Source organism: Lepidochelys kempii, chromosome 2, assembly GCF_965140285.1.
Source record: "Lepidochelys kempii isolate rLepKem1 chromosome 2, rLepKem1.hap1, whole genome shotgun sequence".
NCBI lineage: Eukaryota > Metazoa > Chordata > Testudines > Cheloniidae > Lepidochelys > Lepidochelys kempii.
Window position 1 is genome coordinate 29,982,270 of NC_136381.1, and position 13,046 is coordinate 29,995,315.

General features: G+C 39.7%; 1 protein-coding gene across 2 annotated transcripts in view; it reads left to right on the forward strand.

Annotated features, from left to right (window-relative positions):
• The window catches only part of CSMD3 (CUB and Sushi multiple domains 3), a 1,215,628-nt gene that overhangs the window by 889,535 nt on the left and 313,047 nt on the right, over positions 1-13,046 (forward strand). For both annotated transcript variants that reach the window (XM_073330296.2, XM_073330291.2), the window contains one exon: positions 1,318-1,505. In XM_073330296.2, coding sequence (XP_073186397.1) covers positions 1,318-1,505 — 188 coding nt within the window. The remainder of the gene's footprint in view (positions 1-1,317; positions 1,506-13,046) is intronic.

Here is a 13,046-nt window from a genome sequence, read left to right on the forward strand (position 1 = left end):
TGCACATGAGATTAAAGCAAAACATTAAAAGTAGTATTTGGATCCAGTTTTATTAGCCCACATTGTTACATAAAAATATGGTTCATGTGAGTAATATTTTCCTGGATATTAAATTTGGTTTGTTAAACACCTCTATCATAATGCAGCACTTACTACTGTTTCAGAGAATTCAGAGAGAATGTTGCTGTCTGCATGGTATTATAACCATAAAGCAAAACCAGACACTTTCTGTGGAAAAGTATTTATTTGAAGTTGATGTTTATTATTAATTATTATTATAATTCCCAAAGATCCCAGTTGGGTTTGAGGCCCCATTGTACTAGGAATTGTTCAAACATAAGAGACAAATCTTTCCCTGATTTTTTTTAGTCATATTATAAAATCTATTGCCTAGTGATTTTTTTAATGTTTACTTTCATCTGAACTATTGCTCACCAATTACTTATTACTCAATAGCAAAATATGCACATTAAATAGATACTTTTAAGATATCAGTTAGAACTTTTACTATGTCCAGGTAGGCTTTTTACTGTACTTTATGTTCAGAAGTCTCAATGAGTCATTTGGTTTTTATAGATTCTTAGATTCCAAGGCCAGAAGAGCCATTGTTATCACCTGGTCCCACCTCCTGTGTAACACAGGCCATAGAACTTCCCCAACCACCTTCACAAAAAGATGTTCAAAACTCACTCAAATAGGAGGAAGAGAAGGTTGAGTATCTGAGCATTCCAGCTAGGTTGGTTGTAGCCAGACTGCCACTAACCCCCTGGTATTGTCCCAGATTTCTGGGACTAGGGTCACCAAAAGGCCAAGCACTCACAGTGCTGGAAAGTTCAGTTTCAGGGGATGGCATGTACACTCTGCAAGTAACGTTATACTGTATCTTAACACATCCCTCCCCAGGTTATAGCATGATGGGTCCACTGGAAATTAAAATCACTGAATTTTGCACAACTCTAAAATAAATAAAGAAAAAGCAATTTCTCTTTCTCTCACTCACTCACACATACATACCTCATGGTAATATTTTTCTATGAGTTTGATACTCTGAATTTAGAAATATTTACATTAACAATTATTATCTAGAAAGATATCTGCATGGTTTCCAGACTGGCAGGAAAATAATTACAAAAGATAAAGACATTTAAAAAAATAATAATTTATCATTAATCATCTTCACAAATCATTACTATTGAGTGTTTTTTGCCCCTACTTTTAGAAACAGTGTTGGTAAGTACTCAGTTGAGCTGATCAGAGTTAGGATATCATGCAAAGCATATTCTACCTAACATTTCTTTTCTTTTTAATGTTTTATAGTTTCAGTATTGAACCAAATTATGACTTCCTCTATATCTACGATGGGCTAGACAGCAATAGTCCACTAATTGGGAGTTTTCAAGATAGCAAGTTGCCAGAGAGGATAGAAAGCAGCTCAAACAACATGCACTTGGCTTTTCGGAGTGATGGATCTGTTAGCTTTACTGGTTTCCATCTGGAGTATAAAGGTAAATGCAACAGGTGTTCGGTTTTTTTTGTGTGGGGTTTTTTTTTTTTGGTTGGTTGTGTGTGTTTTTTGTTTTTATATTCTGTGTATCACAAACATGAACAAAATTTGATACAAAATGTTTTATCTTATGAATATACAGAATTACACTAAAATGTGCAATCTGAGGTATGAATGTAAAATTGGTTTGTTAAAATTATTTCTCTCATTCTGGAATGATTATATATGCACACACAGTTTAAGGTGTAATCTATCCGCAGATGGATTTCATTGTAAATGTAAATATTCAGTATGCTATTCTTAACCCACATTTTAAGACATTAGTTTACAAAGTAAAAAAACAATGTTCCAGTAACAATATTTAATTTAACAGTGCCTAATATACATGTGATACATTTATGTTGGGGGAAAAAAAGCTAATAAGAACCTCTGGCATATTAGCACATCAGACCCCTGTAAGGAATGCTGATGAGATGCTGAAAGCTTTAAAAGTGTTAAATCTGTTAGGTCAATGACCTAAGAACAACAAAGAAGTCTTGAAATAGACTTTTACATGATGGTCCATATTAGATCTCTCTGAATTTGGTCTTAACACCATAGACTATAAAGTAGATCTTTGTATATTTATCGTAGGCATTCAAAGGATTGTCACTGCCTTGTTAGGCGAATAATGCTCACTGTAAAAAGTTCCTGAATATGTACTTACCCAGTAGAGAACAGTGAGTCCCAATGGATATAAATCATACCGCCAATGTATTTTAAGCTCATTGGGCCACTTCTTCAGATAGCTGGAGTGTAAAAAGGAGAGGGTTCCAGTTGTTCCAGGTCCAGTTAGTTGGGGTTGGTCCTGCTTTGAGTAGTGGGTTGGACTAGATGACCTCCTGAGGTCTTTTCCAACCCTAATCTTCTATGATTCTATGAAATGTGTGTCACCTTGTCAAAGCCCTTCTCTACAAGGATTTGGTTCCATGAGACTGGCTCAGCCTACTGGAGGACTGTTTGCCAGGGCATCATCTCCCCTCAGCTATGGAGTAGTTTCTACAATAAATTCATGGTAAATCCAAAAGCAACAATTTTCATTAATTTCCCCATGTCAAAGTTCTGGTCAAACTCCCCATGCTTGGACATTCATCAGACTGCTGTATTTGGATCCCAACACTAAATCCATGCATTTTTAGTACCCTTTGGTCTGGATAGACAGGCACTCTCTTTTTCTTTGGACTCCAAGCATACTCCCTGGGCAAAGACTCTTGTCCGGTATCACTTTTGGAAGTGGGACCCTGCAGTCCAGCTGCCCAGGTCCCAAGATTAGTGCAGATCTAAGTTCCCTCTGAGCTGCGTTGCTGCGTGGCTGTGCAACTGCCTATTAAGTCCCGCACAGGGGCTCAGGGCTGCGGTAAGGAGAGATTCCTCTCCCTCAGCACGGACCTGCCTCGGTGGGGAGAGGCGCCCCTCTCTGCCAGCCAAAGCATGGACCTGCTGTGGCAGGGAGAGGTGCTCCTCCTTGCTGGACAAAGCATGGACCTGCTGTGGTGGGGAGAGGTGCCCCACCCCACAGGCCTCAGCGCAGACCTGCTGTGGTGGGGGGAGGTGCCCCACCCCGCAGGCCTCAGCGTGGACCTGCCGCAGAAGGGAGAGGCGGACCTCTCCGTAGACCTGATCCGGACTTCCTGCAGCCGGGGGAGAGGAACCCCCCCCTCAGCCCAACCTAACCCAGCCCTGCCAGAGGTGCCGCAGCCGGGGAGAGGCACCTCTCCCTCATCCCCAAGCTGCTGAGGCAAGAGAGGGCTTGGGGAGTCCTCTCTCCTCACCACAGCCCCGGGGCAGCCTGTACCCCAAAACCCTCATCCCTGGCCCCACCCTAACCCTCTGCCCCAGCCCTGAGCCCCCTCTCACACTCCAAACCTCTCATCCCCAGCCCCACCACATGAATTATGTTATGTGCACCAATGTGAAGGTGATGTGTTACACATCACCTTCACATTGGTGCACATAACATTTATTCCGAACGTGGCACTTGGACATAAAAAAATTAGAGGGAACACTGGTGCTGATCCTCTCAAAACTTCAAGTAGTTTAAGCACACCCTTCCCAGAGCTCCAACATTGTGGGTACTCCAGTTTACTGTTTACCCCTTCAGAGCCATGTGATAGTTGAAGTAAATGTGCAAACTTTGCAGAAGAATTTCTATCCATCAGTCTACACTTTAGACAGCACAAGAGATCCAGATCCAGAAAAAAAGTAAATATCTGCATGCTATTCCCTGCCTGAGTTTCCTCACCATTCTTGAGGGTTCATTGGGACTTGGGTCAGTGTTCTTTGAGGGTTCCAAGTCCCCTCTCATGGACCTCATTCCTTCAGCTCATGGCTTCAGCTATGGAACATGGAGTTTTCTCTTTGACCCCTGCAGCCAGCTTCCTTCAACTTTGGCTGGTCTGAGAGTCAAAAGTTTCCTTCTTCTTAGGATGGATGACCCTTTGTCTCCTGACTCTCTCAGCATCTGAGTTTTTAAATGCCAGTCCTAATGCCTGGTTTCTTTGTTCCCTTCTGGGGATTTTCCATTACTCCAATCCTTGTCCCAAAGAACAACTGAGACATCCTCCCCCTATATAACGTCCTCCTTAGCATACTCAATATCCTGCCAGAGCCCAGTTATTAAGTATTAATGACTTATTTTTGTTTTGTGCTGTAGCTTCTTCCAGATAATGTGTGTGATATGTGACTGGGCTCTTTTTTCCATCCCACAGCTGATTTACTTCCACAGTGAGATTGAAGCTATACATAGTTTATAATATCAAACAGAATTCTTAAGTTGTATGTAGACAAGTCTCCAAACCATCACACCTTACCTCTCAGAGAACACCCTCTCTTGTTCCTGAGCAGGGAACTGAATAGTGACAGAGTCATACAGAAGCGCTAAGGAATCACTTGTAGAGGAAGGGGGCAATGAGGCAGTGCAGAGGCACAGGCCCTCAAGCAAATCTCCTGAGATACATGGATTTTAACAGATAAAAAGTCTCTTGAGTTCTCTTTAGGGACACTGTGCTCACCAATGGATACAGAACAATGAGTTTAAACCTATGCAAGTGCAGTTACCATTCCTTGTGCTCACTGTTGGAAGCTGTGTCCATTGTTCTGATGAAAGAATTAGGCCCACAAAATTAGGTGGACTTTGAAAACAAACAGAAGTTAAATGCAGATTAAATTTTGAGGCATTATTGTCAATTTCATTATAACTAATAACTATAATATTTTTATTTACATAAAAGTGATATTGCGGCCCCATTGCGCTAGGCACTGTAAAGACACTTAGAACGATGCAGTGCTCCCCTCAAAGAGTTTACAATCTAAATAGAAAAGACAGACAAAGGATGGGAGAAAGGAAGTATTGTTAATCCTGTTTTACAAATAGGGATCTGAAGCATAGAGATGTTAAATGACTCGTCCAGCAGCATCATGTAGAAAGTCTGTGGAAGAGCAGGAAATTTAATTGAGAAAGTCCTGAATTCCAGTCCATTGTCTTAATTTCAAAACCTCTAAATGTTTAATCTCAGTAAACTCTTGGACTCATTGATATCTACTTGCAGTGAATTCCAAAGGTTAATTAATTAATATATTTGAGGCAAGCTCTCCCTGCCTGACCTGCCATTGAGTCAAACTCTTGTGTTACCAATGTTATTGTCTTTTTGTATTGTTATTATCATGGGATTGATTGTGAAGTCTTGGATTCCACATTATGATTTCACCAAAAAAGGATAAGCTTTCCTTGGATGGCTGAAAGGACAATATGTCTCATCAAAAAATATCAAAGAATAATTAGGTAAAATAAATAGCAAGTGTATTGAAAAACTCAGCCCAGGAACAGAAGGATATATGTTAAGTTTCCAGTCAAAGCAAGGTTTATGAACTCTTGGGCCTTTGTAAGGCTAATTAATTGGTCTGTTCTTTCTCCCAAATAAAGTATGAAAGACCACCATTGAAGGCTACAATCTCCCTGTGACATTACACACGGTACAATCTGGACTGTTAGACTTAAGCTGCATCCCCTCAGTTCTCCAGCCTGGGGTGCATTTGACAGTGCTTTGCTGTGAGCACAACCACTCCCACCCAGCCCTCAGCAGGTAAACTACCCTCTGATATACTGCCAGAGTGCCTCAGCCAGCCAGATTGCCCCCCTTGAATTCTACAGCAGAGTGACACCAGCAAATTCCCAATGCCAGACTTTCCACCAGAAATGTGTGTCTTGTATTGCCCAGTCCTGGAGAATACAAGCTCATATAAATTACATCATTTCATTAATAGCAAATTATATACACAAATGTTGTTCCCCCAAACACTTAAGTCCAAACACACTGGCTTAGATAAAACAATAAAACAAGTTTATAAACTGCAGAAAGATAGATTTTAAATGATTATATGTAATGAGGCATAAAAGTCAGAATTGGTTATAAATAAATAAAAGGTGAAACACAAACTAATACCCAACTTAACAAGCTAAGTGAATTAAAAGCAAAATGTCTGTCGCCAAATGCTTTTGAAGACTTACTGGCTGGATGCCTTTCAACCAGGACCCTTCCCCCAGTTCAATGCTCCTTTCCTTGTCCTTCAGGCATTGGATGTCGTGGGCAAAGAGAAATGGAGGAAAGAGATGATTTGGGGCCTCTGTTCCTCATTTTTACATGTCTTTCTCCTCTTTGAGTAATGTCTCCAGCTGGAGTTCAGGCAACAGCAAGTCTGTTTGCACAAAAATTTAAAGCTGTTCCATCGCCAATATATAAATTTCTTTCACACACTTCTTCCTGCCAAAGAATGGCCATTTAACCAGGTGATAGTCCATTAGATTATTTTGATAAATGGCTGTGGTGCTGGCTAGCCTTTTGTCTCTGAGGAACTGGTATGAAGCTGTTTCTCCTGACTTTGGAACATGTTGTATACAGTAGAATTTTATAACTTTACATACATATTTCACCAGGACAATAATGTTCAGCAGATTATGAATTTTCAAACAATACCTCACAATGCATACTTTCTACAAAATTTATCATAGAGTTGTAAAATTATGAAAATACGGGTACAGACTTTCTCACTCCCCTCTTTCTACTTGTGCATCCAGGGAAGAAAATTGCATAGTTAATGGGATTTTGAAATCAAGAAGCCTGGGTTTTGTGCCTAGCTTTACCACTGATTTGCTGTGTGATCTTGTGAAAATACTTATTTGTCTGTTTCTCAGGATTTGCCATCTGTATAAATGATAGTGATTGCCCACCTATATAAAGTGATTTGAAATCTGTATCTGCAACTCTAAATAACAGTAGTGTTTATCCATCAGGTTGTTTGGGAAACAATGGGCCTAATTCTACTTCTCCCTCCTCTGACATGGGGAAAACTCCCCCTGAATCCGGTGTTGGGGTCAAAATGACAGCACTTGCCTACGAATACATTTCAAATTAGCATTTGAAAATTGAGATATGAGCAAGAAGAGATTTTATTTCCCCATTAAAAAACAACAACAAAGATTATGATTATTTTCTTATTACCATTACATAATTCTGACACCCTCAGACAGAGTAGTGCCTTACACTGTGAGATGTCCATTATCCTCTGGAATAGGTACTGCTCAGCATATTGTGATGGTGCCAGAATCACTTCTATATGTCCACATTAATACAAAGGAACTATTGTAATGTTTCATATTCATTTGTATTAATGGTTTCTAGCCCTTGCATTTCAATCCATTGCTTGATTCTTCAGTGATGTGTTACAATTCACTTAAGTGCTATACATAAACATCCAATACCCAAAGCAGAATATCCAATGGCAAAGAATGAATTACTGGAGCATAAAAGAAACACGGAAAATATGGTAGAGACACAGTAGAATCTGGAATTATCAAAATGCCTTTTTCATCTTCCTTGGTTTTCCCCCCCTTTTCCCTTACAAATATCAATGGCATTTATGGGTACCTCTTTGGCATGAGTCACTCTGTAGTAAGTACAACAAAGGCACTCTTGGAGTACCATATTAACATAACAGAAACATGATACTTAAAATAGCAAAAATAACATCACATCACACTTGAAATAGCCAAAATAATTAATACATTTAAATGAGCAACAACAAAACTGTTGGATAAACTCTTGATACATTATTATTTATTATTATTATTATTATTATTGCAATCAAATGTTCATTCTCCATAGAGGCAATTATGATTGTCACTCTTGGGTTTGCGCTTCAAATGTGAAGCCAGGTGGGGAACTTGTATAGCTCAAAGTACAGAGCACTGGCTTCAGGGGTGGGGGTTATTAATCAAGGCCAGCTCTGCATTAGGGCTTGTCTTCACTGCAACAATTCACTTGAATTACTCCACTCAAGTCACACCACTCAAACTAGACTAGCTCGAGTGGAATTACTCGAGTAGAAGTAACTCAAATGTAGCTGCTCAGGGAGCTTGAGTGAAAGCAGCCATGCTGTGAAACAGTGCTTAAACTACACAGAGTGATTTGATTAGCAGCACAGAGAGATTGGATTAACAGCTGGTGAGTTGCGTTTAATTTGAGCTGCTGCCTGTACATGCATCTCCACTAGATTATTAGATCAAGTGTAGTACCATTTGAGCTTCATCCCTCATGCCCTCAGGGGGCCAACTATCTTGCCTTTAAAGCAATACTTATTTATGATGGACATTTTTGTGTGTGGATGGGAATATGGATTGGGGCAACAGTCAAGCTAACGCTGCAGTGAAGAAAAGACTTCAGAACCTGAGTGCTTTAGTACCAGTTTCTTTGTGACCACGTTTGGCGTGTGAACTGGCCTTCATCCATGGTAAGTGCCATATGTATTAGTTTCAGAGTAACAGCCATGTTAGTCTGTATTCGCAAAAAGAAAAGGAGTACTTGTGGCACCTTAGAGACTAACCAATTTATTTGAGCATAAGCTTTTGTGAGCTACAGCTCACTTCATCGGATGCATACTGTGGAAAGTACAGAAGACGTTTTTATACACACAAACCATGAAAAAATAGGTGATCATCACTACAAAAGGTTTTCTCTCCCCCCACCCCACTCTCCTGCTGGTAATAGCTTATGTAAAGTGATCACTCTCCTTACAATGTGTATGATAATCAAGGTGGGCCATTTCCAGCTGCACAAGGAATTTTAGTGTCATGACTCCATTGGCATCAGGGAGATTTGGTTCTCCCTCACAACCCTTGCACCTGCAGTTTCTTATATTTGTTTGTTTGTTTTTGTTCTCCCACATTCCCTCCTTTCTCCTTCAGAATGGAGAAGCATTCTGGTGGCTTTGAGAAGTGCTCAGAGTACAGTTGCAGTATGTTCATAAGGGAGAGGCATGACTAATATCCTGATCTGTGGAGCACACTGTGACTGCTTTGTCTTTGACATTTGCTCATGGATGTCACAGTAAGCTGAACAAAGTGCCTGAAAATTCTCCTTGCTTCTGATATTGCTTCCCATATGTTGAATGCAAAATGTCCTAAAAGGTCTTGAAAGTATCTTTTGCTTTGGCTATCCAATGTAAAGGGTTCTCAGTTCAGCACTGAAACTCTACCAGCAACATCCATGTATGCATTGGTCTCCAAGCTGCATTTCAACTGCCTCAAAGCATCCAGTGAGACCTGACATGTCAGTGTTAACACACCACATCTAATAATTGCTATCTTTGGTTTAGTCCCACCATTCACGCAGTGCTTAATGGAGACCTAATGCCATCTGTGTGATCAGGGAGGGACTCAATATTTGACCAGGAATTATTAGTCAGCCCATCATCTACGATGTTTTGATAGTGAATCAGAATACAGAACACATGGTTCCAGAGGGTGTAGAAGCTGAGAAGTCTGATGTCTCTGAGTTTGTGTCCAAGGTCTGACTTGCTCAGAGACAGACTATCAGAAAGGTATACTATGAATTTAAGTAGAAAGGGTTTCTGATATTCTGTGAAAGCTCTTGCAGAGCCTGTTACTCTACATTCAGTGCTTGACTACTGTCAGGGTTCCCCTCCCCACTCTGAACTCTAGAATACAAATGTGGGGACCCACATGAAAGCCCCCTAAGGTTATTTTTACCAGCTTAGGGTAAAACTTCCCCAAGTTTGCCCAAACTCTTTGCCCTTGGAGGGTACACTGCCACCACCAAGTGATTTAACACAGAATCAGGGAAAGGACCACTTGGAGTTCCTATTCCCCCAAAATATCCTCCCAAGCTGTTACACCCCCTTTCCTTGGGAGGCTTGAGAATAATATCCTAACCAGTTGGTTACAAAGTGATCACAGACCCAAACCCCTGGGTCTTAGGACAATAGAGAAATCAGTCAGGCTCTTAAAAAAACAGAACTTTATTAGAAAGAAAAAAAGGTAAAAGAAGCACCTCTGTAAAATTAGAAGGGAAGCTAATCTCACAGGGCAATCAGATTTAAAACACAGAGGATTTCCCTCTGGGCAAAAACTTTAAAGTTACAATAAGAAAACCAGGAATACACCTTCCTCTCAGCACAGAGAAAATCACAAGCCAAAACAAAAGTAAACTAACACATTTCCTTGCTAGTACTTACTAATTCTAATGGAGTTGGATTGCTTGCTTGTTTGATCTCTCTCCAGCAAGCACAGAGAACAGACAGACAAAAGCCTTCACACCCTGTCCCGATTTGAAAGTATCTTGTCCCCTTATTGGTCCTTTTGGTCAGGTGCCAGCCAGGTTACCTGAGCTTCTTAACCCTTTACAGATAAAAATATATTGTGCCTCTGGCCAGGAGGGATTTTATCGTACTGTATACAGGAAGGTTGTTACCCTTCCCTTTATATTTATGACAACTACCTTGGTCATATGTTAGAATCTGATTTACAGACATCTTCCTTCCATGTTCGTTCAACACCTATTTCAGATTTCTATGAGTAAGATGAGGGTGTTGCATGTTTCAGGTTTTATTTTGAAATATACTTATTAAGAAGATGCATCTTAGCTTTGTTTTTATGGCAACATCTTTAGTGTTTAGTCAACATGCATGGGAATCTATATTAGCTGTATCTTTGGAGAAAATAAAATTGCATAACTGTAATTGCTGCTCACTGAAGATATATAATGTGACTGATCACTACTCTCCCAGACACTTCCCTTCAGTGTTTTGTAACTGCAGCTTTTGATATTGCATTCTATATATGACTGATTATTCCACCTCATTTTCTCTTCCTCTCTAATTTGTTATATGGCATCCATATCTATCCATCCTTCCTTCCTTTATAAATTGACTTATGTTATGGTTTTATTGCATATTTCTTTGAAGGTTTTTGTGGTTATCCTATTCTGTACCAGGAGTGCATTCCAGATTTGTGGACCTGTCTCAGCAATAGCTCTGACTCGTACACAGAAACTTCATGATTTCTCTAGTTGTAACAGAGAGGATATGAATAGGATGAGGCGGTCCTGCAGGTAAACTGTGGACCTTTGAAAATGAGGGACAATGTCTTAAATTTAACCTGAAGTGGTGTGATGTGATGTTTTACTGAAATGTCAGTAAATTGTACTTTCTCTCCATTCATTTACCATCAGAAACAGATTTCAAGATATTTGTGTTGTATACGTTTTGTCCTTTATAATCAGTTTTCTCCTCCACTCCCATTCATTTACTGATGTTACACTGTACTTTCTGAGACATCACAGGTCATAACTTTGGAGAGAATTATGATGCCACAAACACTGGAATCAGCATCCAAAAATAAATCTGCTTGCATGCATACTACCTATGCTTAAGTGATCCCGTCTTTCCTTCCCGGGTTTACTTGGGAGCAGGCAACACTCACCTGTGTGTCAGGGTGCCTGTCAATTTTAAGGGGATCCTGAGTATCCCAGTGGTGATGGTGGATGTGTGGGAATCCTCTATCCACCCCTCTGCTGCAGTCATTTTACTTATAAGGAAGATTAATCTTGGAGGTGCATCTACCTTGCTGGGGCTGGTACTGACATGCCTTGGGAGCCTCCAGAAGTAAACCTGAGCTACTCTATGCAATGGGTCTAACTCAAAAGTACCAGTTATAAACTCTGTACTGGTTAACACATCTTTACTTGGGCTGCCGATTAGTCGCAGTTATCTCACACGAGTAATTAAAAAAAAATAATCATGATTAATTGCAGCTTTAATCGCACTGTTCAACAATAGAATACCAATTTAAATTTATTTAATATTTTTGGATGATTTTCTACATTTTCAAATATATTGATTTCATTACAACAGAGTACGAAGTGTACAGTGCTCACTTTATATTTTTACAAATGTTTGCACTGTGTAAATGATAAAATAAATAGTATTTTTCAATTCACCTAGTACAAGTACTGTAGTGCATTCTCTCTATCATGAAAGTGCAACTTACAAATGTATATATTTTTTTGTTACAAAACTGCACTCAAACAAAACAGTTTAAAACTTCGGAGCGTACAAGTCCACTCAGTCCTACTTCTTGCTCAGCCAATCTCTAAGACAAACAAGTTTGTTTACATTTACGGGAGATAATGCTGCCCGCTTCTTATTTACAGTGTCACCTGAAAGTAAGTACTGGCGTTCACATGGCACTTTCCTTGCCGACATTGCGAGGTATTTACATGCCAGATATGCTAAACATTTGTATGCCTCTTCATGCTTTGGACACCATTATAGAGGACATGCATTCATTGTGATGATGCTCATTAAAAAAATGTGTTAATTAAATTTGTGACTGAACTCCTTGGGGGAGAATTGTATGTCTTTTGCTCTGTTTTACTCACATTCTGCCATATATTTCATGCTATAACAGTCTTAAATGATGACCCAGCACATGTTCTAAGAACACTTTCACTGCAGATTTGACAAAATGCAAAGAAGTTACCAGTGTGAAATTTCTAAGGATACAGCACTTGACCCAAGGTTTAAGAATCTGAAGTGCCTTCCAAAATCTGAGAGGGACGAGGTGTGGAGCATGCTTTCAGAAGTCTTAAAAGAGCAACACTCCAGTGCAGAAACTACAGAACTTGAACCACCAAAAAAAGAAAATTAACTATCTGCTGGTGGCATCTGACTCAAATGATGAAAATGAACATGCCTCTGTCTGTACTGCTTTGGATAGAGCAACCCATCATCAGAAGGGACACATGTCCTCTGGAATGGTGGCTAAAGCATAAAAGGACATATGAATCTTTAGCACATCTGGCACGTAAATATCTTGTGACGCTGGCTACAACAGTGCCATGCGAATGTCTGTTCTGAATTTCAGGTGACATTATAAACAAGAAGTCGGCAGCATTATCTCCCACAAGAGATACTTGTTTGTCTGAGTGATTGGCTGAACAAGAAATAGGCCTGAGTGGACTTACAGGCTCTACAGTTTTACATTGTTTTGTTTTTGAATGCAGTTATTTTTGTACATAATTCTACATTTGTAAGTTCAACTTTCATGATAAAAAGAGATTGCACTATAGTATTTGTAATGGGGGAGTTGAAAAATACTATTTTTGTTTTTTACAGTGCAAATAGTTGTAATAAAAACACATATAAAGTG